Source organism: Haematobia irritans, chromosome 4, assembly GCF_050003625.1.
Source record: "Haematobia irritans isolate KBUSLIRL chromosome 4, ASM5000362v1, whole genome shotgun sequence".
Taxonomy (NCBI): domain Eukaryota; kingdom Metazoa; phylum Arthropoda; class Insecta; order Diptera; family Muscidae; genus Haematobia; species Haematobia irritans.
The window spans coordinates 43,413,415-43,437,855 of record NC_134400.1 but is presented as its reverse complement, the minus strand read 5'-3'; the positions used below and the strand labels follow the sequence as shown (position 1 = coordinate 43,437,855).

Below are 24,441 nucleotides of genomic sequence, written 5' to 3'. Positions count from 1 at the left end.
ATTGTCCTAAAATTTGGTATAGGATCCTGTTTCGGCTCAAAGACGGTCCCTATTGAAATCGGTTCAGATTTAGATATAGCTGTCATATATATTTTTCACCGATCTGGTCTTAATTGGCGTGTATATCAACCGATCTTCCTCAAATTCCGTACATCCGAATATTTTATGAGTCTCGAAAAACTTGCAAAATATCAGCCAAATCGGTTCAGATTTAGATATAGCTCCCATATATAGCTTTCGCCAGATTTACACTCATATGACCACAGAGGCCAATTTTTTGCTCCGATTAAGATGAAATTTTACACAGGGAGTATAATTAGCATTGTAGCTATGCGTGCCAAATTTGGTTGAAATCGGTTCAGATTTAGATATATCTCCCATATATAGCTTCCGCCCGATTTAAACTATATGACCACAGAGGCCAATTTTTAACTCCGATTTAGTTGAAATTTTGCACAGGGAGTAGAATTAGCATTGTAGCTATGCGTGCCAAATTTGAATTTGAAATCGGTTCAGATTTAGATATAGCTCCCATATATATGTTTTTCTGATTTCGACAAAAATGGTCAAAATACCAAATTTTCCTTGTAAAATCGCCACTGCTTAGTCGAAAAGTTGTAAAAATGACTCTAATTTTCCTAAACTTCTAATACATATATATCGAGCAATAAATCATATATAATTTTTTGCGAAGTTTCCTTAAAATTGCTTCAGATTTAAATGTTTCCCATATATATACCCTTCACCACTACTGTGGTACAGGGTATAATAAGTTTGGGCATTTGTATGTAACGCCAAGAAGGAAAAGTTTGAGACACATTGTTTAGTATACCTATCGTCTTAGAATTAAATTCTGAGTCGATTTAGCGATGTCCGTCTGTCTGTCTGTTGATGTATTTTTATGTGCAAAGTACAGCTCGCAGTTTTAGTCCTATTGTCCTAAAATTTGGTATAGGGTCCTGTTTCGGCTCAAAGACGATCCCTATTGATTTTGGAAAAAATCGGTTCAGATTTAGATATAGCTGCCATATATATTTTTCACCGATCTGGTCATAATTGGCGTGTATATCAACCGATCTTCCTCAAATTTATGAGTCTCGAAAAACTTGCAAAATATCAGCCAAATCGGTTCAGATTTAGATATAGCTCCCATAGCTCCATAGATTATGTAGAAATCTATCAAATTCTGTCCATATCGAGTGATATTTAAATGTATGTTTTTGGGACAAACTTTTATATATAGCCCCCAACACATTTGACGGATGTGATATGGTATAGACAATTTAGATCCACAAAGTGGTGCAGGGTATAATATAGTCGGCCCCGCCCGACTTTAGACTTTCCTTACTTGTTTATATATGCTTTCAACTCAAAAAAAAAGGCAAAAAATTTATTAATGTTGAAAAGATTACTATTTTTTCAGAAGTTTTTTTTTTTCATTTCCTTTATTAAGCTTGCAGTGGTCCTAACTCTATACTTTGACAAGAATCATCTATGCTAAGATTTTTCATTATCACTTAAGTTTCTTTGAAAAAATACTCCATGGCAGTTTCATTAACATAACCAAATAGCCATTTTTGTTCTTTTCTGGCAAGATCACAATAATTTACAAAAATCTCTTTCGTTTCACCATTCACTTCCATACAACGTTGAGTGAATTCCTTATCGCCCTGGATTAGCAATTGAGCGTTTCGATCATAATACCACCATTGATTGCCACCTCTATTGTGGCAAGGCCAAAGCCAAATTGGAGCATACGAATGCCAGTTTTGTACTTCCAAACAATTTCCATGATGTTGTAGATCACGTCTAAATCCAAGATGCCATTTTTGTCCATCATAGGGATATTTCAAGTCTGGCGAACAGGGTTTAAGAACATTTTCCAATTTCTGACGTGGTTCAACACCATCTAAATCCAAACATAAATCTGGTAGAGCTACGCTTTGTATGGCTCCACTGGCAAAATCTGGGGGTTTTATAGGGGGATAGGCCTTGAGCAAATCAAAGGCTATATGCTCCATAAACCATTTAAAAGGTTTACACTTGAGTGCAGTCTTTAAGAGTTTTTGTTGCGACAAATCTCCTGCATCGATCTGATTGAGTTTGGGTATGTGTTCGTATAAGAACTCTTTGTATTCGTCCATCCAAATTTCTGCCACCCTTTTGTAGTTCTAAAAGAAAACAAAAATATAAATAAAATTGAACAAAATAAAACCAAACTTAAATACTATAAAATTTATTTAATTTAGTTTTTAATATAATTTTGTTGCGGGTAAGGATAGGGAAATGCTTTATACACCTTACAGTGCGTCCATCCGTATGCCGGACTCCATCACAATCGACGATATCGGCTAAAAACCCATCGCTTTTCCCTGGGGTTATTATTACACACTCGAAACCACTTTAGCATTACTTCAACGTGGACCCCCACGTGGCCCGTGACCGTTTCGTTTTAGTCCGTATCCAGGCTAAAGCTTATATTTCTCATGTCGTCGTGTCCATCTCAACCTTTTATTGCGGAGAACATGTTCTGCAAAACGCCTTATGGCCTCCCATTTCCTCTCACTTCGCACCCTTTTGTGGATTATATTTCTTGGAGGGATGTGCCCAATTTCATCTTCAAGCGCTTTTCGCCGTTTTGTCCATCGCTTACATCTAAAGATTGTATGAGCAGCATCATCTGCGACCTCCTCTACATCGGCAATAAAGTTTCCTAAGCTGTATTTCCACATACGGTACAGATTCCTTCGAAAGTAGCCATGACCAGAAAGCATCAGGTCATGCGATACGTCACTTTCCCAGATCTTCTCTCTCTCCATAGCTGTATGTCGGTGTGTCCATCTGCCCTATATATTGTTCCTGCCATTTGACCAGATGTTCGGTATCAAGTTTGTTTGGGCTCGAAAACCTTTTGCCGCTCAATCGCCTGGAGGTCTATTGGGACCGTTCCTGCTATATCTAATGCGGCTTCCCCTGATACTGTGCAGTATGCCGAAGTGATTGTCAGAGCTGCTGCTTCTCTGTACCGAAAACAGGTTTATCGCTCTTGATTGTCTCTGTAGGGTCGACACCCTCTTAAAAGGTGGCCTCCTATGTTTGTCACGTTATCATTGCAGCTTTTTTCGGTTGCGTAGTTTATCTGCTTGAGCATCTCAGTCATGTAACAAGCCACTTCCCCATATATTCTCTCTCGGTGTGTCCATATATCCCTTGGCTCGTTTCTGCAATTTATCTCTGGTATCCTGTTGGATGTTCGGTACCCAGTTTGTCGCGCCTTGTTGTTTACCTTTGAAAACCTTCTACTACTCAAACTCCTGAAGGTCTATTGGAATCGTTCCTGCTGGTGTTTGAGCTGGTGTTCCCCTTAGTGAAACAAGCTTTTTCGCTTTAGATCGCCTCAGTAGGGTCGACACAAGATCTGACATTCATAAAGAAGTATTCTGTTAGTCATCTCTATGAGTATCCTTCTCCCACATGGAAGAGGACCTCCTATCGTTGTCATTAGCTTGTTCATTGATAACGTCTTGAGTATCTGTGGCATGTAATACGTTATTATACCCACCACCATAGAATGGTGACGGGGGTATAATAAGTTTGTCATTCCGTTTGTAACGCATCGAAATATCGATTTCCGACTGTATAAAGTATATATATTCTTGATCAGGGAGAAATTCTAAGACGATATAACGATGTCCGTCTGTCCGTCTGTCTGTCTGTCTGTCTGTTGTAATCACGCTACAGCCTTCAATAATGAAGCAATCGTGCTGAAATTTTGCACAAACTCGTCTTTTGTCTGCAGGCAGGTCAAGTTCGAAGATGGGCCATATCGGTCTAGGTTTTGATATAGTCCCCATATAAACCGACCTCCCGATTTGGGGTCTTGGGCTCATAGAAATCGTAGTTTTTATCCAATTTGCCTGAAATTTGAAATCTAGAGGTATTTTATGACCATAAAGAGGTGTGCCAAAACTGGTGAGTATCGGTCCATGTTTTGGTATAGCCCCCATATAGACCGATCTCCCGATTTTACTTCTTGGGCTTATAGAAACCGCAGTTTTTATTCAATTTACCTGAAATTGGAAGTCTAGAGGTATTGTACGACCACAAATACGTGTGCCAAAATTTGTGAGTATCGGTCCATATTTTGGTATAGCCCCCATATAGACCGATCTCCCGATTTTACTTCTAGGGCTTATAGAAACCGAAGTTTTTATTCAATTTACCTGAAATTTGAAATATAGAGGTATTGTAGGACCACAAATACGTGTGACAAAAATTGTGAGTATCGGTCCATATTTTGGTATAGCCCCCATATAGACCGATCTCCCGATTTTACTTCTTGGGCTTATAGAAAACGCAGTTTTTATTCAATTTACCTGAAATTGGAAATCTAGAGGTATTGTAGGACCACAAATACGTGTGCCAAAAATTGTGAGTATCGGTCCATATTTTGGTATAGCCCCCATATAGACCGATCTCCCGATTTTACTTCTTGGGCTTATAGAAACCGCAGTTTTTATTCAATTTATCTGAAATTGGAAATCTAGAGGTATTGTAGGACCACAAATACGTGTGCCAAAAATTGTGAGTATCGGTCCATATTTAGGGATAGCCCCCATATAGACCGATCTCCCGATTTGGGGTCTTGGGCTTATAGAAACCGTATTTTTTATCCAATTTGTCTGAAATTGGAAATCTAGAGGTATTTTAGGACCATAAAGAGGTGTGCCGAAAATGGTGAGTATCGGTCCATATTTAGGGATAGCCCCCATATAGACCGATCTCCCGATTTGGGGTCTTGGGCTTATAGAAACCGTATTTTTATCCAATTTGTCTGAAATTGGAAATCTAGAGGTATTTTAGGACCATAAAGAGGTGTGCCGAAAATGGTGAGTATCGATCCATATTTTGGTATAGCCCCCATATAGACCGATTTCCCAATTTTACTTCTTGGGCTTCTAGAATCCGAAGTTTTTATCCTATTTGCCTGAAATTGGAAATCTAGAGGTATTTTCGGGTCACAAAGAGGTGTGCCGAAAATGGTGGGTATCGGTCCATATTTTAGTATAGCCCCCATAAGAACGATCTCCCGATTTAACTCCTTGGGTTTCTAGAAACCGTAGTTTTTATCTGATATGCCTGAAATTGTAAATATTCTGGTATTTTAGGCTCACAAAAACGTGTATCGGATTAAGTTTTTATCGGTCCATTTGGTAATGCCTCCATATAGACCGACTTCACTTCTTGAGGGTGTAGAAGGCGCACTGATAATGAAAATTGGTTGAAACTCAATGTAAAATTTCCAGATTTTACTTCTACAGATTTAAGATTTCAAATCAAGATAATTTATAATTTTCTTGCACACTTACAAGAGATGTTAATGATTCCTCTAAAACTCAAACAAAAATGGTTCTTACAAATCCAGAATCTGATATAGTCCTCATAGGTGAAATCTTTAAATTTATCTTCGGGTTGTGTCCTCAAGTCCTCAAGCCCTCCTGAAATTTCAAAGGAAACCCTAATATTTGGTTCATGGTGGTGGGTATTTAAGATTCGGCCCGGCCGAACTTACTGCTGTATATACTTGTTTTTCCATATCTTCTCTCTCGGTGTGTCCATCTGCCCTTTGTCTCGTTCCTCCAACGTTTCTGCCATTTATCTCTGGTCTCTTCTCGGATGTTCGGTATCAAGTCTGTCGCGCCTTGTTGTTTGGGCTCGAAACACTTTTGCCGCTCAATCGCCTAACGCTGCTTCCCCTGATGCTATGCGGTATGCTGAAGTAATTTTCAGATCTGCCGTTCTCTGTACTGAAAGCAGCTTTTTCGCTCTAGTCCATTTCTGTAGAGTCGACTCCCGATCTCACACCCAATAGAGGAGTATACTGTTAGTCATCTCCATGAGTATCGTTCTTCTGCTTGAAAGAGGGCTTCCCATGATTGTCATCAGACTTCTCAATGGTGGCGTTACCACAGCATCCTTCTGTTGCGTAGTCTATCTGCTTGGAGTACGGTGGTTTTGAGTCCAACTTCAGTCCCAAGTACATTATTGACTGCTTTGTTGGGATTACCATGTCGTCTATGTGCATCTCTATTTATAGAGGCAGATACTGTCTGGTTAGTAGTAGCAGTTCGGTCTTTTGCATGGCTAATTGTAAGCCATGTGTGTTTAACCAGTCTTTCGCCCGAATCATGGTTTGGCGAAGTTTCCGTTGAGCCTCTTCAGTATTCGTAGTTTTTATCATAGCGTCTATGTCATCAGCATAGCCAACAAGTAATGTATCGTCTGGCATGGGTATCTTCAATATGTAGTCGGTCGTAGCATTCCAGGGATCTGGTTTGAGGATGGAGCCTTGTGCGTCACCTGAGAGTACTTCCATTATTCTTGGACCCTGTATAGTGTCGTATATCAAAACTTGGTCTTCAGATAGTCTTTCAATATCCTCATTAAATATTTCGGTATGTGATATATTATCTCTAGGATAGGCTGTGGAAAGCGTTCCTAATATCTAGCGTCGCCAGTAGAATTATAAATCTTGAAGCGTGGCTGCCTAGATGTTTTGCCTGTTCGGCATCTGATACTTCCTTAAGGGCTCGTAGTGTCGATTTTCCAGGTCTAAATTTGTATTCTGTCGTGGGCAGACCCTCAACGGTCTTGATAACCACGTCAAGTCGTGGTTTTATGAGCTGTTCGAACAGTTTTCCAGCTGTTCCCAGCGTGGTCTGTACGACGATGGCTATACTTGTTCGCCTTTTTCCTTGCTGATCAGAATTAATCTATGTTCTTTGCACAAATTAGGGAAGATATCGTCTACTAGAGAGCTGTTGAACATAGAAAGTAGGGTTTCGGGTCCCTTGGCTGCTATATCTGTAAGACATGCGGCTTTGCCGTCAGGATCGGGTGCCTTCTTCTTCGTGAGGCTTTTGCAGTTCCTCGTTTGTAAAGACATTTATGAGAGCTGCTGTCTCGCTCTCGTCTTCTCTCATAATTTAATTTACTTTAATCGAATTTAGTCTAAGTTAATATTAAAAAAAAACATTGATTGGTTCTACTTACCCTCGATATAAAATCATCTTTACGTTTAGTATAATTCACCACATATTCAGGAGATCGATATAAATGACCCACTCTCGAACATGGAACTTCCAACAATCGACCTCCACATAACCAAATTTTAAAGCTCAATTCATATTGTTCGGCACCCCATATTTCCAGACCATCATCATATCCTCCCAAATGCCAGAAATATTTCTTCGCAATAGCAAACAGGCCACCATTCATGACAGGATTATTATGAGGTTTGGGCATCCGCCTCTCTTCTTCTTTGAGCAATGGTAATTGGACATAATTGAATTGCCAATTGAATCCACCTCTTGAAGGCATTGCACCTTGATATTCCAAAGAATCATATTTAATTATGTCTATAATTGGTGTGGTCAAGGCCGTAGCCAGGATTTTAATTCGGGGGGGGTTCAACTTAAAAAAAAATATTCATATAATCTCATGTGTAGAAAATTTTATTTATGCATAGGTATGTATACAATATTTTTATACCCACCACCATAGAATGATGACGGGGGTATAATAAGTTTGTCATTCCGTTTGTAACACATCGAAATATCGATTTCCGACTATATAATGTATATATATTCTTGATCAGGGAGAAATTCTAAGACGATATAACGATGTCCGTCTGTCTGTCTGTCTGTTGTAATCACGCTACAGTCTTCAATAATGAAACAATCGTACTGAAATTTTGCACAAACTCGTCTTTTGTCTGCAGGCAGGTCAAGTTCGAAGATGGGCTATATCGGTCCAGGTTTTGATATAGTCCCCATATAAACCGACCTCCCGATTTGGGGTCTTGGTGTTATCCAATTTTGTTGGTGTTATCCAATTTGCCTGAAATTTGAAATCTAGAGGTATTTTATGACCATAAAGAGGTGTGCCAAAAATGGTGAGTATCGGTCCATGTTTTGGTATAGCCCTTATATAGACCGATCTCCCGATTTTACTTCTTGGGCTTATAGAAACCGCAGTTTTTATTCAATTTATCTGAAATTGGAAATCTAGAGGTATTGTAGGACCACAAATACATGTGCCAAAAATTGTGAGTATCGGTCAATATTTTGGTATAGCCCCCATATAGACCGATCTCACGATTTTACTTCTTGGGCTTATAGAAACCGCAGTTTTTATTCAATTTACCTGAAATTGGAAATCTAGAGGTATTGTAGGCCCACAAATACGTGTGCCAAAAATTGTGAGTATCGGTCCATGTTTTGGTATGGTCCCCATATAAAACGACCTCCCGATTTGGGGTCTTGGGCTTATAGAAACCGTAGTTTTTATCCAATTTGTCTGAAATTGGAAATCTAGAGGTATTTTAGGACCATAAAGAGGTGTGCCGAAAATGGTGAGTATCGGTCCATATTTTTGTATAGACCGATTTCAAGATTTTACTTCTTGGGCTTCTAGAATCCGAAGTTTTTATCCTATTTGCCTGAAATTGGAAATCTAGAGGTATTTTCGGGTCATAAAGAGGTGTGCCGAAAACGGTGAGTATCGGTCCATATTTTAGTATAGCCCCCATAAGAACGATCTCCCGATTTAACTCCTTGATTTTCTAGAAACCGTAGTTTTTATCTGATTTGCCTGAAATTGTAAATATTCTGGTATTTTAGGCTCACAAAAACGTGTATCGGATTAAGTTTTTATCGATCCATTTGGTAATGCCTCCATATAGACCGACTTCACTTCTTGAGGGTGTAGAAGGCGCACTGACCATGAAAATTGCTTGAAACTCAATGTAAAATTTCTAGATTTTACTTCTACAGATTTAAGATTTCAAATCAAGACGTTATTTTATAATTTTCTTGCACACATACAAGAGATGTTAATGATTTCTTTAAAACTCAAACAAAAATGGTTCTTATAAATCCAGAATCTGATATAGTCCTCATAGGTGAAATCTTTAAATTTATCTTCGGGAATATCCTCAAGTCCTCAAGCCCTCCTGAAATTTCAAAGGAAACCCTAATATTTGGTTCATGGTGGTGGGTATTTAAGATTCGGCGCGGCCGAACTTAGTGCTGTATATACTTGTTATAATATTAAATTGAGCCGACGGGCTTTTTGGGCAGCAAATAAATCAATGACTTCTTCAGTCGGCACATTTATTCGGCGATGAACCGACATTAATGCCAATCCTTTGAGTCTACTCTCGCTAGTCGAATTTCTAAGATACGTCTTTAATCTCTTCATTGTTGAAAATGAACGTTCGGATGAGCACGTAGTAACTGCAGGGATGGAAAATGCAGTACTATAGTACTTTTTTCAAACCTTTTTCACCCCGGTCAGTACCGTAGTACCCCCGCGAATGATTTAGTACCTTTTGTGTAGACATTTTTGAGTCGATATCAGATTTATGATACAATAGCTTTGACAAAATATTTTAATATTTTTAGAAAGTCTTTATCAACCTTATTTGCTAATAGTCTTTTACAAATATGGCAAAACAGACATGTTCATGTGGGAAGAAAATTTCGATTTTGTAAAAGACATAGTCAAAAACAGGATTTTATTGAACTTCAAGAAAGTTTTAGTCGAAAAAAGAATGTGATTCTATATTATCGATTTTTTATTTCGGTAGAAATTGTTGTCAACATTTTATTTCTATATAGAATTTTTGCAAAATTTTATTTTTATAGAAAATTTTGTCAAAATTTTATTTCAATTGAAAAGTTTGTAAAAATTTTATTTCTATAGGAAATTTTTGCAAAATTTTATTTCTATAGAAAATTTTGTCAAAATTTTATTTTCTTTAAAATTCAGTCTCTTGACAATAATCTTCCAGTGAAATTGTATTTTCCATCCCTGAGTAACTGGCAAAGTGACCAAAATTTTTAAAAGAATATGCACGTTTGGAAAAATCTCTTTATTGCTTCCATCGCTGAATTAGGCAGGTTCTTTTCGCAGGTTTTGCGCCATTTCATTTACACACGTGTGTGTGGCTGTTTCGTTGTTGTTGCTATGGCCAAACAAAGCGAGTCATGTTCACAAAAAGAACAACAAACACACATAAAAAGCAGAAATACATTTTCCAAAAATGAAATTTGTGGTTCGAGAACAAAAATAATTTGTTTTTTTTTCGACCGTCGTTTGACGGGCTTTTCAACTAGTATTCTATGATTTGTGTAAGTTTTATAGGTAAGCGTTTTTCAAAATAAAACCTCCAGCTTTTCTTCAACATCTTCGATAAGATTTTTCTATGCAGCTAAAAATATATATTTATTTATATAAAAATATTCATTCATTTCGGGGGGGGTTTGATCCCCCTCATCCCCCCCCCTGAATACGGCCTTGGGTGTGGTTGATGTTTGAGGATCTTCCACAATTGGTTCCAGCAAAGGAGGTAACCAATTCACATTGACTTCAATATGGGCATCGAGGAAAACAAGTACTTCCCCCTTTGCTCTTCGAGCCCCCTGTAGACGTGCTCGAATCAAACCGTTTCTTTGTTTGAGATGGACTATTCGAATCTTTTGGGCAAAATTCGCTTTTATGTAGCTGTATAGGGATTGATCAGTCTCTTTTGGTTCACTAGCGTCATTGACCAAAATAATTTCCTCCAATAACTCATGAGGTGTCCTGTCATGTAGACTGTGCAATGTTCGTAGTAGTATCACATTATATTCATTGTAGTGAACTATAATTATGCTGCATGTGGGCAATTGGTTAGGGTAAATTTTACGTTTACATCTGAAATATGAAGGAGAAGAGAGATAATTAATGGGCTTAGGATTGCCATATTTGAAACTTTGAACCTTCTGAAATTACACCTCTTCAAAGCAAGAGTTGATTATGAAGATGTGAACATCAAAAGAGGAAGGCCTAGCTAAGTGCCAGTTAAAACTCAGCAAGATAGAGTAGGCAAAACAACATTAGCATGAATGTTTCAAACCAAGTCTCCAAGGTAGACAAATTACTCAGTGTTATCGGTAAATACCGAAAAGGTTGGAAGATGACAGAAAAAAGAGGGAAGCCGGTACACGAAATAGAAAACATCAGAATCTTTCGACAGATACCCCAACACTTCAAACGCCATGAACAAGCGAAGTGTAAAGAGCCCAGCGGAAACAAATCCAGTAGAGAAACACAAAAAGAAATCTAATGACCTTGTGGGCATCCACAGAGGCAAATAAAGCTTCGAACGTAAAGCTTTTGGGCGAAAAAGGGGAAACCCCGAATAGGAAATCACAACGAAAGATCTAGTTATCGCCCCGATGCCATCATTATAAAGCCCTTTGTCGGGCACAGTTATGCAGACGTTGGGAGAAGTTTGAGGGATACATTTAATCCAAGGGAAGCATAGTTTGCAGATCAAACCGTCCAGAAGACTAAGTCTGGCTCCATTCTTGTAGTTATGAAAAAAGGGGAAATAAATGAAGGTTCCGTGAGACCATCACAGGTACACCGATGGATTAGGGGTACGTCACAATGGAGTTCCATTAGGCGTACGCCACACTGGAATTCCAAGACTTGGATGCACTCAAGACAGAATATGAAGTTAGAGAGCCTATTTGGAAAGTGACAGACAACTAGTGATGAAATTACTACGAGCTGCAGCCCAAACTTCAGAGAACAAAAAAGGAACAAAGATTTATTAAGATGCTAGTTTCTGTCGTATTAAGTACAAGGAAGAAGCACACGCTGTTTCCGTTGCAATGGGATTTCAAAGTACCTCTCAGGAAATGAATGTGTCTCTGCATAAAATCAGGCGGAAGGACAACACGATGAAGGAATGCACAAACGTCACGAAAGGTGGCATTTGCCCTGAGAGCGAGGGTAAAGCAACAGATCACATGCCAGCGTCCAACTACAAACAGCAATAAGTGAGGTTCTTACAAGCAAATGTACAGAGGAAAAGTGGCTCTCCTGTAAGAGGAGGAAGCAGATTTGATTATTAACAGATGCAGTATGGAAATTGGGTTATGGCTCAAAAAAAAATATGGAAAAGCTGTAATATGGTTTCCAATTTGCAGGTCATCTGAGTGCCATTCAAGAGTTCTAACGACTCAGATTAGGCGACCTGTTTGTAGCAGCCGATTTTAACTCATGCACGGTTGAGTGGGGAATGAAAACTGCAGACACCACAGAAAAGAAGATTCTAAACAAGTATATACGGCCGTAAGTTCGGCCAGGCCGAAGCTTATGTACCCTTCACCATGGATTGCGTAGAAACTTCTACTGAAGACTGTCATCCACAATCGAATTACTTGGGTGCGGTAACACTTGCCAATGGCAAGGTATCTTAAAACTTCCTAACACCGTAATATATACCACATAGTCCATACGTGGTATATATTAAACTAAAAAAGGCCGATTAAATACGTATATAATTAAGTTTAAAGTTTCTATAGAAATAAAATTTTGACAAAATAAAATTTTGACAACATTTTCTATAGAAGTAAAATTTGGAAAAAAAATTCTATAGAAATAAAATTTGGATAAAATTTTCTATAGAAATAAAATTCTGACAAAAATTTTTATAGAAATAAAATTTTGACAAAATTTTCTATAGAAATAAAATTTTGACAAAATTTTCTATAGAAATAACATTTTGACAATGTTTTCTAAAAAATAAAATTTTGGTAGATCATTTTTGGCTCGAGTTTCAACCATGATTATGAACCGATAAGGACCAATTTTTGTGTGATTGGGGATCGCCTATATATAACTATAGACCGATATGGACCAATTTTGGCATGGTTATTAGCGGCCTTATACTAACACCACGTTGAAAATTTCAACCGGATCGAATGAATTTTGCTCCTCTAAGAGGCTCCGGAGGTCAAATCTGGGGATCGGCTTATATAGGGGCTATATATAATTATGGACCGATATGGACCAATTTTGGCATGATTGTTGGAGACAATGTACTAACACCACGGACCAAATTTCAATCGGATCGGATGACTTTTGCTCCTCTAAGAGGCTCCGGAGGTCAAATCTAGGGATCGGCTATAATTATGCTATATAATTATGGACCAATATGGACCAATTTCTGCATGGTTGTTGGAGACAATGTACTAACACCACGGACCAAATTTCAATCGGATCGGATGACTTTTGATCCTCTAAGAGGCTCCGGAGGTCAAATCTGGGGATCGGTTTATATGGGGGCTATATATAATTATGGGACGATGTGGACCAATTTTTGCATGGTCATTAGAGAACATATACCAACACCACGTACCAAATTTCAACTGGATCGGAAGAAATTTGCTTCTCTTAGAGGCTCCGCAAGCCAAATCGGGGGATCTGTTTATATGGGGGCTATATATAATTAAGGACCTATGTGGACCAATTTTTGCATGGTTGTTAGATACCATATACTAACACCATGTACCAAATTTCAGCCGGATCGGATGAAATTTGGTTCTCTTAGAGGCTCCGCAAACCAAATCGGATGATCGCTTTATATGGGGGCTATATGTAATTATGGACCGATATGGACCAATTTTTGCATGGTTGTTAGAGACTATACACTTACACCATGTACCAAATTTCAGCCGGATCGGATGAAATTTGCTTCTGGTAGAGCAATCGCAAGCCAAGTTTGGGGGTCCGTTTATATGGGGGCTATATGTAAAAGTGGACCAATATTGCCCATTTTCAATACCATCCGACCTACATCAATAACAACTACTTGTGCCAAGTTTCAAGTCGATAGCTTGTTTCGTTCGGAAGTTAGCGTGATTTCAACAGACGGACGGACATGCTCAGATCTACTTAGAATTTCACCACGACCCAGAATATATATACTTTATGGGGTCTTAGAGCAATATTTCGATGTGTTACAAACGGAATGACAAAGTTAATATACCCCCACCCTATGGTGGAGGGTATAATAAGCTCGCATGGAGAGGCAAGAAAGGAGCCGAGACCGAAACACAAACGCTCACAAGCATCCCTGTCGTTACAACAGAGGAACTGCAAAAGCCTCATGGAAAAGTAGTCCTAGACAACCAATTCACCCTATTGTACAACAGCTTTCCAAAAGAAGATATCTTCCCTAATGTGTGAAAAGGACAAATATTAGTAGTGATCCATCGCCCTACAGGCCATTGTTCATCCTGGAAAGCTATTCTAACAGCTATCAGGATTGTTGGTTGATTTTTCGCGAGACAATAAAGATGCATAACTGGAAAATCGATACTAAGAGCCTAGATGTCGTACAGGCGACACAACGGAGCAGCAAGGCTTCAAGATCAAGACGCTAGGAACAGCCTAAGGTGGCCAGACGTAATATATACCCTTGAGACGATATTTCACATTCCGAAAAACTTAACGAGGATATTGAAAGACTATCTTAAAGACCGAGATTTAATATGTGATACTATACAGGACCCCAGAAGAATGGAACTAACCTCAGGTGCAACATAAGGCTCAATCCTCGAACCTTATCTCTGGAATGCAACAAACGACGAAATGCTGAAGATGCCAGAAGATACATTCCTTGTTGTCTACCCTGATGACATAGGTGTTATGATAAAAGGCTAGAGGTTCAACGCAAACTTCGTCAAATTATATGTTTCGCACATATAATTCGTTAGACATTCGTTAATATTAACAATGCAAAAAACCGAACTCCTGAAATAGAGTTGCAAATAGACGAAATGGTAATCCCAACAAGGTTGTCAATCGAATACGATACGAACGCTACAATAACGTCACGACGGAGCAGCATGATGGCAAACATAGGAGGCCCTCCTCCAAGCAGAAGAAGGATAATCGTGGAGATGAGTAACAACATACTCCTCTATGGATGTGAAATCTGGGCGTCGACTCTACAGGGACGAACTAAAGCGAAAAAGCAGCTTCCAATAAAGAGACCGGCAGTTCTATAATTACTTCAGCATACCGTGGGGTATCTGGGGAAGACGCATTAGCGATAGCTGGAACGATCTTGATAGACCTCCAGGCGTTTGGGCGGTAAACGGTTTTCGAGGCTAAACAACAAAGCGCTACGGACTTGATACTGAACATTCAACAAGAGATAGATGGCAACAACGAGACAAAGGACAGGTGGACACACCGTCTTATAGGTGGCATACATTTATGACGAGAGAAGATATGGTGAAGTGACGTATTACAAGACTCCGGTGCTCTCTGGTCACGGATATTTTCGAAAGTATCTGCGTTGTATGGGGAAATGCAGCTTTACGAAGATGTCGCGGATGATGCGAAGCATGCATTCCTTATATGTAGCCAGTGGGCAGAACGACGGATAGCGCTAGTAAATGAAATTGGACATGTCTCCCCCCGAAATATAATCAAGAAGATGGTACATAGTAAGAGGAAGTGGGAGCACGGTTGCCACAGTTGGTAGAATTCTGCCAAAATTGGTAGATTTTTTAACGTTGGTAAAGATCTTTAGTAGATTTTGCCAAATATTCCTCTACAACTACGAGGTACTTCACAATTTTCCTTTAGATATACAATTTTGATAACATTTTCTTTAGAAATAAAATTTTCTATAGAAATAATTTTTATACCCTCCACCATAGGATGGGGGGTATATTAACTTCGTCATTCCGTTTGTAACACATCGAAATATTGCTCTAAGACCCCATAAAGTATATATATTCTGGGTCGTGGTGAAATTCTGAGTCGATCTGAGCATGTCCGTCCGTCCGTCCGTCCGTCTGTTGAAATCACGCTAACTCCCGAACGAAATAAGCTATCGACTTGAAACTTGGCACAAGTACTTGTTATTGATGTAGGTCGGATGGTATTGCAAATGGGCCATATCGGTCCACTTTTACGTATAGCTCCCATATAAACGGACCCCCAAATTTGGCTTTCGAGGCCTCTAAGAGAAGCAAATTTCATCCGATCCGGCTGAAATTTGGTACATGGTGTTAGTATATGGTCTCTAACAACCATACGAAAATTGGTCCACATCGGTCCATAATTATATATAGCCCCCATATAAACCGATCCCTCGATTTGGCTTGCTAGGTCTCTAAGAGAAGCAAATTTCATCCGATCCGGCTGAAATTTGGTACATGGCGTTAGTATATGGTCTCTAACAACCATGCAAAAATTGGTCCACATCGGTCCATAATTATATATAGCCCCCATATAAACCGATCCCCCGATTTGGCTTGCGAGGCCTCTAAGAGAAGCAAATTTCATCCGATCCGGCTGAAATTTGGTACATGGTGTTAGTATATGGTCTCTAACAACCATGCAAAAATTGGTCCACATCGGTCCATAATTATATATAGCCCCCATATAAACCGATCACCAGATTTGACCTCCGGGGCCTCTTGGAAGACCAAAATTCATCTGATTCAGTTGAAATTTGGTACGTGGTGTTAATATATTGCCTCAAACTCCCATGCAAAAATTGGTCGAAATCGGTCCATAATTATATATAGCCCCCATATAAACCGATCCCCAGATTTGACCTCCGGAGCCTTTTGGAGAAGCAAAATTCATCCGATCTGGTTGAAATTTTGTACGTGGTGGTAGTATATGATATTTAACAACCATGCCAAAAGTGGTCCATAATCATATATAGTCCCCATATAAACCGATCCCGAGATTTGGTTTTGGAGCCTCTTGGAGGAGCAAATTTCATCCTCAGATAAATCGATCCCCAATCACATAAAAATTGGTCCATATCAATAATTGTATATTGCCCCATATACCGTGCAAAAGTCCATATCAATTCGTAACTATTTGTAGACTTACCTACACATACTTTTTTTGTCTAATGTATACCACGTATGGACTAACTCACAATTTAGAAAACGATTTAAGATACCACAACCCAAGTAATTCGATTGTGGATGACAGTCTTTCGTAGAAGTTTCTACGCAATCCATGGTGGAGGGTACATAAGATTCGGCCTGGCCGAACTTACGGCCGTTTATACTTGTTTTCCTTCGTTTTGTTTTGTTATTGTTGGTTCTTTTTCTTTAATCACACACTTCCTTTGACGGTTGCAAAGGAAAAGAGATATGTTTGTACGAGTTTATTTCGGCATAAGCCGGCTATCATGTAAAACCTTTTTTCGGAAGGTTGATGTGTGGTTTACTTTTGGGTTTAGTAAACTGCCTGAATTTATTCTGATAATTGGTTGATAGTTTTGCTGCAAGTAGAGGATACTGATGAGGAATGTTGTAATTCCGAAACGTGCGTCCATCCAACTATCTAGCAGTCTATAGGGCTTTACCTAAATAAATTTGACAAAGATTCTTTTCCTATGTTGGCTAAGCTACACTTGTAGTTTAGTCAATGCATGGTTTTTAGCTGACATCAAAAAAAAACAACAACAACGAAATAAATTTTTGACAAAATTTTCTATAGAAATAAATTTTTGACAAAATTTTCTATAGAAATAAATTTATGACAAAATTTTCTATAGAAATAAAAAGTTGACAAAACTTTTAAAAATAAAATAATATTTTGACAACATTTTCTAAAGAAATAAAATTTTGACAAAATGTCCATAGAAATAAATTTTTGACATTTTCTACAGAAATAAAATTTTGACAAAATTTTCTATAGAAATAACATTTTGACAAAATTTGCTACAGAAATAAAATTTTGACAAAATTTTCTATAGAATTAAAATTTGGACAAAATTTTCTATAGAAGGAAAAGTTTGACACAATTTGCTATAGAAAAACAAGTAAGGAAAGTTTAAAGTCGGGTGGGGCCGACTATATTATACCCTGCTCAACTTTGTAGATCTAAATTTTCGATACCATATCACATCCGTCAAATGCTATATATAAAGGTTTGTGCCAAATACATACATTTAAATATCACTCGATCTGGACAGAATTTGATATACTTCTACAAAATCTATTGACTCAAAATTTAAGTCAGCTAATGCACTAGGGTGGAACACAATGTTAGTAAAAAAACAAGTATATACGGCCGTAAGTTCGGCCAGGCCGTATCTTATGTACCCTCCACCATGGATTGCGTAGAAACTTCTACGGAAGACTGTCATCCACAAATTTCAACTCACATGGTTGTTAAATATCATATACTACCACCACGTACCAAATTTCAACCAGATCGGATGAATTTTGCTTCTCCAAAAGGAACCAATTCCTGCATGGTTGTTGGATACCCTATACTAACATCACGTACCAAATTTCAACCGAATGGGAAGAATTTTGCTCTTCCAAGGTGCTCCGGAGGTCAAATCTGGGGATCGGTTTATATGGGGCCTATATATAATTATGGACCGATATCACCCAATTTTTGCACGGGTGTTTGAGCCCATTTATTAACATCTATGGGGGCTATATATAATTATGGACCGATATAGACCAATTTTGGCATGGTTGTTAGAGACAATATACTAACACCATGGAAAAAATTTCAATCGAATCGGATGACTTTTGCTCCTCTAACAGGCTCCTGAGGTAAAATCTGAGCATCGGTTTATATGGGGGCTATATATAATTATGGACCGATGTGGACCAATTTTTGCATGGTTGTTAGAGACCATATACTAACACCATGTACCAAATTTCAGCCGGATCGGATGAAATTTGCTTCTCTTAGAGGCCTCGCAAGCCAAATCGGGGGATCGGTTTATATGGGGGCTATATATAATTATGGGCCGATGTGGACCAATTTTTGCATGGTCATTAAAGAACATATACCAAAACCATGTACCGAATTTCAGCCCGATCGGATGAAATTTGTCTCTCTTAGAGGCTCCGCAAGCCAAATGGTGGGATCGGTTTATATGGGGGCTATATATAATTATGGACCGATGTGGACCAATTTTTGCATGGTTGTTAGATACCATATTCTAACACCATGTACCAAATTTCAGCCGGATCGGATTAAATTTGGTTCTCTTAGAGGCTCCGCAAGCCAAATCGGAGGATCGGTTTATATGGGGGCTATATATAATTATGACCGATGTGGACCAATTTTTGCGTGGTCATTAGAGAACATATACCAACACCATGTACCAAATTTCAGCCGGATCGGATGAAATTTGGTTCTCTTAGAGGCTCCGCAAGCCAAATCGGGGGATCGGTTTATATGGGGGCTATATATAATTATGGACCGATATGGAGCAATTTTTGCATGGTTGTAAGAGATCATATACTAACACCATGTACCAAATTTCAGCCGGATCGGATGAAATTTGCTTCTCTTAGAGTGATCTCAAGCCAAATTTGGGGGTCCGTTTATATGGGGGCTATACGTAAAAGTGGACCGTTACGGACCAATTTTTGAATGGTTATAGATACTAACACCATGTACCAAATTTCAGCCGGATCAGATGAAATTTGCTGCTCTTAGAGCAATCGCAAGCCAAAGTTGGGGGTCCGTTTATATGGGGGCTATACGTAAAAGTGGATATGGGGGCTATACGTAAAAATGGGCCATTTTCAATACCATCCGACCGACATCAATAACAACTACTTGTGCCAAGTTTCAAGTCGATAGCTTGTTTCGTTCGGAAGTTAGCGTGATTTCAACAGACGGACGGACGGACATGCTCAGATCGACTCAGAATTTCACCACGACCCAGAATATATATACTTTATTGGGTCTTAGAGCAATATTTCGATATGTTACAAACGGAATGACAAAGTTAATATACCCCCATCCTATGGTGGAGGGTATAACAAGTAATTAAAGTCTAAAGTCGGGCGGGGCCGACTATATTATACCCTTCACCCATATGTAGGCCAAAATTTGCGTTACCATCTCAACTACTTCACATTTGCTGGAAGCTATATAAAGGAGACAATTTTTTTACTTCTACAAAATCTCTAGAATTAAAATTTAAATCGGCTAACGCTATCCAGTTAATTGGAGGAAACTTCCATTGAAAATAGGTCTAAAATGTGTAACAGTCTACCATAACATATTTCCCCAACTCTGGTGTACATATATATGGGAGCTATATATAATCTGAAACGATTTTGACTAAATTTGACATGTACAGTTAGAATAATAATTCTGCTATCTATGCGAAATTTCACGTAAATGGGAGTATAACTTTGGCCCCCTGGTCATATGAGTGCAAATCGGACGGAAGATATATATGGGATCCATATCTAAATCTGAACCGATTTCAACCAAATTTGGCGCAATTACCGATACTACTAAACGTACTCCTTGTGCGAAATTTGAAGCAAATCACGGCAAAACCCTGGATTTTGAGACCATATAAGTCCAAATCGGACGAAAGATATATATGGGAGCTATATCTAAATCTGAACCGATTTGGATAATATTTTGCAAGTTTTTCGAGACTCATAAAATATTCGGATGTACGGAATTTACATCCAGATCGGGGATAAATATATATGACAGCTATATCTAAATCTGAACCGATTTTTTCCAAAATCGATCGTCTTTGTTCCCCAAAACGACTTAGAATTTAATTCTAAGACGATCGGTATACTAAACGATGGGTCTCATACTTTTCCTTCTTGGCGTTACATACAAATGCACAAACTTATTATACCCTGTACCACAGTAGTGGTGAAGGCTATAAAAATGTTGACAAAATTTTCTACAGCAATAAAATTATGACAAAATTTTCTGCAGAAATAAAACACCCAGAAAAAAGGGACTCTAATGCCAACTGAACTTTATTTTAGTTCATGAAGATTAGTTGATTTTAGTTAAATTTTGCTCAATGAGTAAATGTTCCTTCTTTGAATAATTTTTTGCTAAATTTAATGACTTTAACTAAAAATAAGAAAAAAAGTTGTATACAAATATAGTGCAAAATTTTACTACAAAATAAAATAATTCATATTTTCCGAAAATAAAGAAGTTTGCTTAGATTGAGTTCATAAATCTCTCAAATGAGTATATTTTATTAAAAAACAAGTAAGGAAAGTCTAAAGTCGGGCGGGGCCGACTATATTATACCCTGCACCACTTTGTAGATCTAAATTTTCGATAGCATATCACATCTGTCAAATGTGTTGGGTGCTATATAAAGGGTGATTTGTTAAGAGCTTGATAACTTTTTTTTTTTTAAAAAAACGCATAAAATTTGCAAAATCTCATCGGTTCTTTATTTGAAACGTTAGATTGGTCCATGACATTTACTTTTTGAAGATAATTTCATTTAAATGTTGACCGCGGCTGCGTCTTAGGTGGTCCATTCGGAAAGTCCAATTTTGGGCAACTTTTTCGAGCATTTCGGCCGGAATAGCCCGAATTTCTTCGGAAATGTTGTCTTCCAAAGCTGGAATAGTTGCTGGCTTATTTCTGTAGACTTTAGACTTGACGTAGCCCCACAAAAAATAGTCTAAAGGCGTCAAATCGCATGATCTTGGTGGCCAACTTACCGGTCCATTTCTTGAGATGAATTGTTCTCCGAAGTTTTCCCTCAAAATGGCCATAGAATCGCCAGCTGTGTGGCATGTAGCGCCATCTTGTTGAAACCACATGTCAACCAAGTTCAGTTCTTCCATTTTTGGCAACAAAAAGTTTGTTAGCATCGAACGATAGCGATCGCCATTCACCGTAACGTTGCGTCCAACAGCATCTTTGAAAAAATACGGTCCAATGATTCCACCAGCGTACAAACCACACCAAACAGTGCATTTTTCGGGATGCATGGGCAGTTCTTGAACGGCTTCTGGTTGCTCTTCACTCCAAATGCGGCAATTTTGCTTATTTACGTAGCCATTCAACCAGAAATGAGCCTCATCGCTGAACAAAATTTGTCGATAAAAAAGCGGATTTTCTGCCAACTTTTCTAGGGCCCATTCACTGAAAATTCGACGTTGTGGCTCGTTAGTAAGTCTATTCATGATGAAATGTCAAAGCATACTGAGCATCTTTCTCTTTGACACCATGTCTGAAATCCCACGTGATCTGTCAAATACTAATGCATGAAAATCCTAACCTCAAAAGAATCACCCTTTACAATGCTAATTCTACTCCCTGTGCAAAATTTCAACTAAATCGGAGTAAAAAATTGGCCTGGTCATATGAGTGTAAATCGGACGAAAGCTATATATGGGAGCTATATATAAATCTGAACCGATTTCAACCAAATTTGGCACGCATAGCTACAATGCTAAATCTACTCCCTGTGCAAAATTCCAACCAAATTGGGCCAAAACTCTGGCTATTAGAACCGTATTAGTCCATATCGGGCGAAAGATATATATGGGAGCTATATCTAAATCTGAATCGATTTCAACCAAATTTGGCGCGCATAGCTACAATGCTAAATCTACTCCCTGTGCAAAATTTCAACCAAATTGGGCCAAAACTCTGGCTTTTAGGACCATATTAGTCCAATTTTTAAATCCAATTTTTTCTTTCAACATATGAAATTTTCTTAAACAACCGAAAAAAATAATTATTTAAAAAAAATTCTTCAGTTTGACAAAAAGCATTAACTTATTTATAACATGTTGCAACTAGAAAACTATTTTAGTTAAAATGTTCTAAAATTAATTTATATTTTCATCCACGTTGGGTTCACTTTTTTTTATAAATAAAATAAAATTTTTAAAAATTTTTTTATGGAAATAAAATTTTGTCAAATTTTTTATAAATAAAAAAATTGGCAACATTTTTTATAGAAATAAAATTTTGACAAAATTTTGACAAAATTTTTTTATAGAAATAATATTTTGACAAAATTTTCTATAGAGATAATAATATTTCGTTGTATGGTTGTTTTTTGGTAAAATTTTCTCCAGATGTTGGTATGTTAATTTTGACTGGAGTGACAACCGTGAGTGAAGTCCATACGATATTATGTGGAACAAGTTCGCCGCAGAAAAAAGATTAGGCTGGACACTACGACATTAGTAATATAAGCTTGATACGGACTAGAAGATGATCATGGACCACGCGGGGTCCACCTCGAAGTAATGCGGTGGGAAGAGGGATGGGTGTTAAGCCGATAATCAATTGTAACGGAGTCCAGCGCATAAATGGACACACTGTCAGATGCATAAAGAAGTTTCTTGTCTTAAGCCTAGTACTAAGATAACGTTTTCGCACGAAAAACTGTTATACTCCATATAAAAAACGTTAGCGCGGAATATATGCGAAATCTTTGTTTTGAGCATTTTCAAACACATATTTATACAACCCTGGATTTTTCGCACGAAAAAATAGGCAGGTATATTATTTCGCATAAATAAGTTAACATCCCTGGGCTTGATACCCTATTTACCGAGATAAATGAAGATATTCGTTTTTCGCAAAAACGAACTTAGTACTAGGCATTACCCGCAAAATAACATTAAATTAAATATGTTTGACAACTTTGACTTTTGGCTTTAATTTAAGTTATGTATGTTTTTTTTTTAATGTAGGTCACAAAATCGTTTTGATTATATACTCATCAATATGGCATTTGTTTACAATTTAAATGAACACACTCACTCAGACACTTCAGTTTGAATAATTCAATGCACGGTTTCAGTTAATGCAAAGACCAAAACAAACTTGGCACCTCTTGATTTATTTTACTGCGAAATAACTATCGATCACCAGACGCAGCCCTCCCCCTTCACCATATACGTCTGGCTAATGTTTCACACTTACCTTTTGTGTCGAGTATCGGGTACATCCCGCCGCAAAGGTAAACTCTCTGCTAACTGAACATTGAAACCGGTTAAACGTAAATCATTTTGATTGTTCGCTTCGAAGTGCTTCTTTGTGGATTCGTGCGTTAATGGTGCTAAGCTGCTTGTTTTGGTCGATTGACCCAAGTCAATCAAAGCTGTCAGCTCCTTTGGCAATTTTTTGTAGGGTATTTCTCCACTATGCCAATTGGTGGTGGTATGCCTATCACGTAATTGCTGTAGATTATTTGTCGGAGTCCCCAATAATTTCTCATTACTCGCGTGTTGTTGCACTTGTTCGCTTCTCTGTTTGAAAATCTTTGAGAGAGCTTTAGTTTTGGTATCGATTAGACCATTGCGACCATACCAAACGATCAGGCAAATGCTCAGAGCACATAGAGAGAGTAGAGTCGATAGAAGATAATATGTCAGCTTACTGTTACACTTAGACCGCAGCAGAGAGTATGAGTGTTTTGAGCGAACCATTACACACGACTGAACATTTGGTGGAGATACAACACGATCGGATGCAGCGGCTATCTAAGCCAAGTCAACAAAATATGTTAAGAAACAGATGAAGGAAAGCTTTTATTAGTGATGCTGACGTCTACGGAAGTCTCTGCTAGCGGCAGTATTAAAAACAAGCTTTTTTAAATGCAATACCAACTTTAACCAGTATTCATGCCAAAGATTTGGTCGAATCTTAGATACCCTTCCATCTTGTATAGTACGGTTTCCGAAGACTTGCAAAATATTAAGGACATATTTATTTAATATAATGAAATTTTAATTAAAATAAAGTTTATAATCTTAGCTTCAAAACTTTTTT

The 24,441-nt window shown here is 38.1% G+C and overlaps 2 protein-coding genes across 2 annotated transcripts; both read right to left on the bottom strand.

Annotated features, from left to right (window-relative positions):
- Positions 1-1,389: 1,389 nt before the first annotated feature.
- On the bottom strand, positions 1,390-7,428 carry LOC142233564 (N-acetylgalactosaminyltransferase 6-like). The gene is made up of 2 exons (XM_075304527.1): positions 7,054-7,428; positions 1,390-2,171 (listed from the first exon to the last, which is right to left on the bottom strand). The coding sequence occupies exons 1-2, from the start codon at positions 7,378-7,380 to the stop codon at positions 1,518-1,520; spliced, it is 981 nt and encodes a 326-aa protein (XP_075160642.1). The 5' UTR covers positions 7,381-7,428; the 3' UTR covers positions 1,390-1,517.
- LOC142235376 (N-acetylgalactosaminyltransferase 6-like) lies at positions 7,413-24,155 on the bottom strand. The gene is made up of 3 exons (XM_075306631.1): positions 23,593-24,155; positions 10,356-10,758; positions 7,413-7,418 (listed from the first exon to the last, which is right to left on the bottom strand). The coding sequence occupies exons 1-3, from the start codon at positions 24,096-24,098 to the stop codon at positions 7,413-7,415; spliced, it is 915 nt and encodes a 304-aa protein (XP_075162746.1). The 5' UTR covers positions 24,099-24,155.
- Positions 24,156-24,441: the final 286 nt, after the last annotated feature.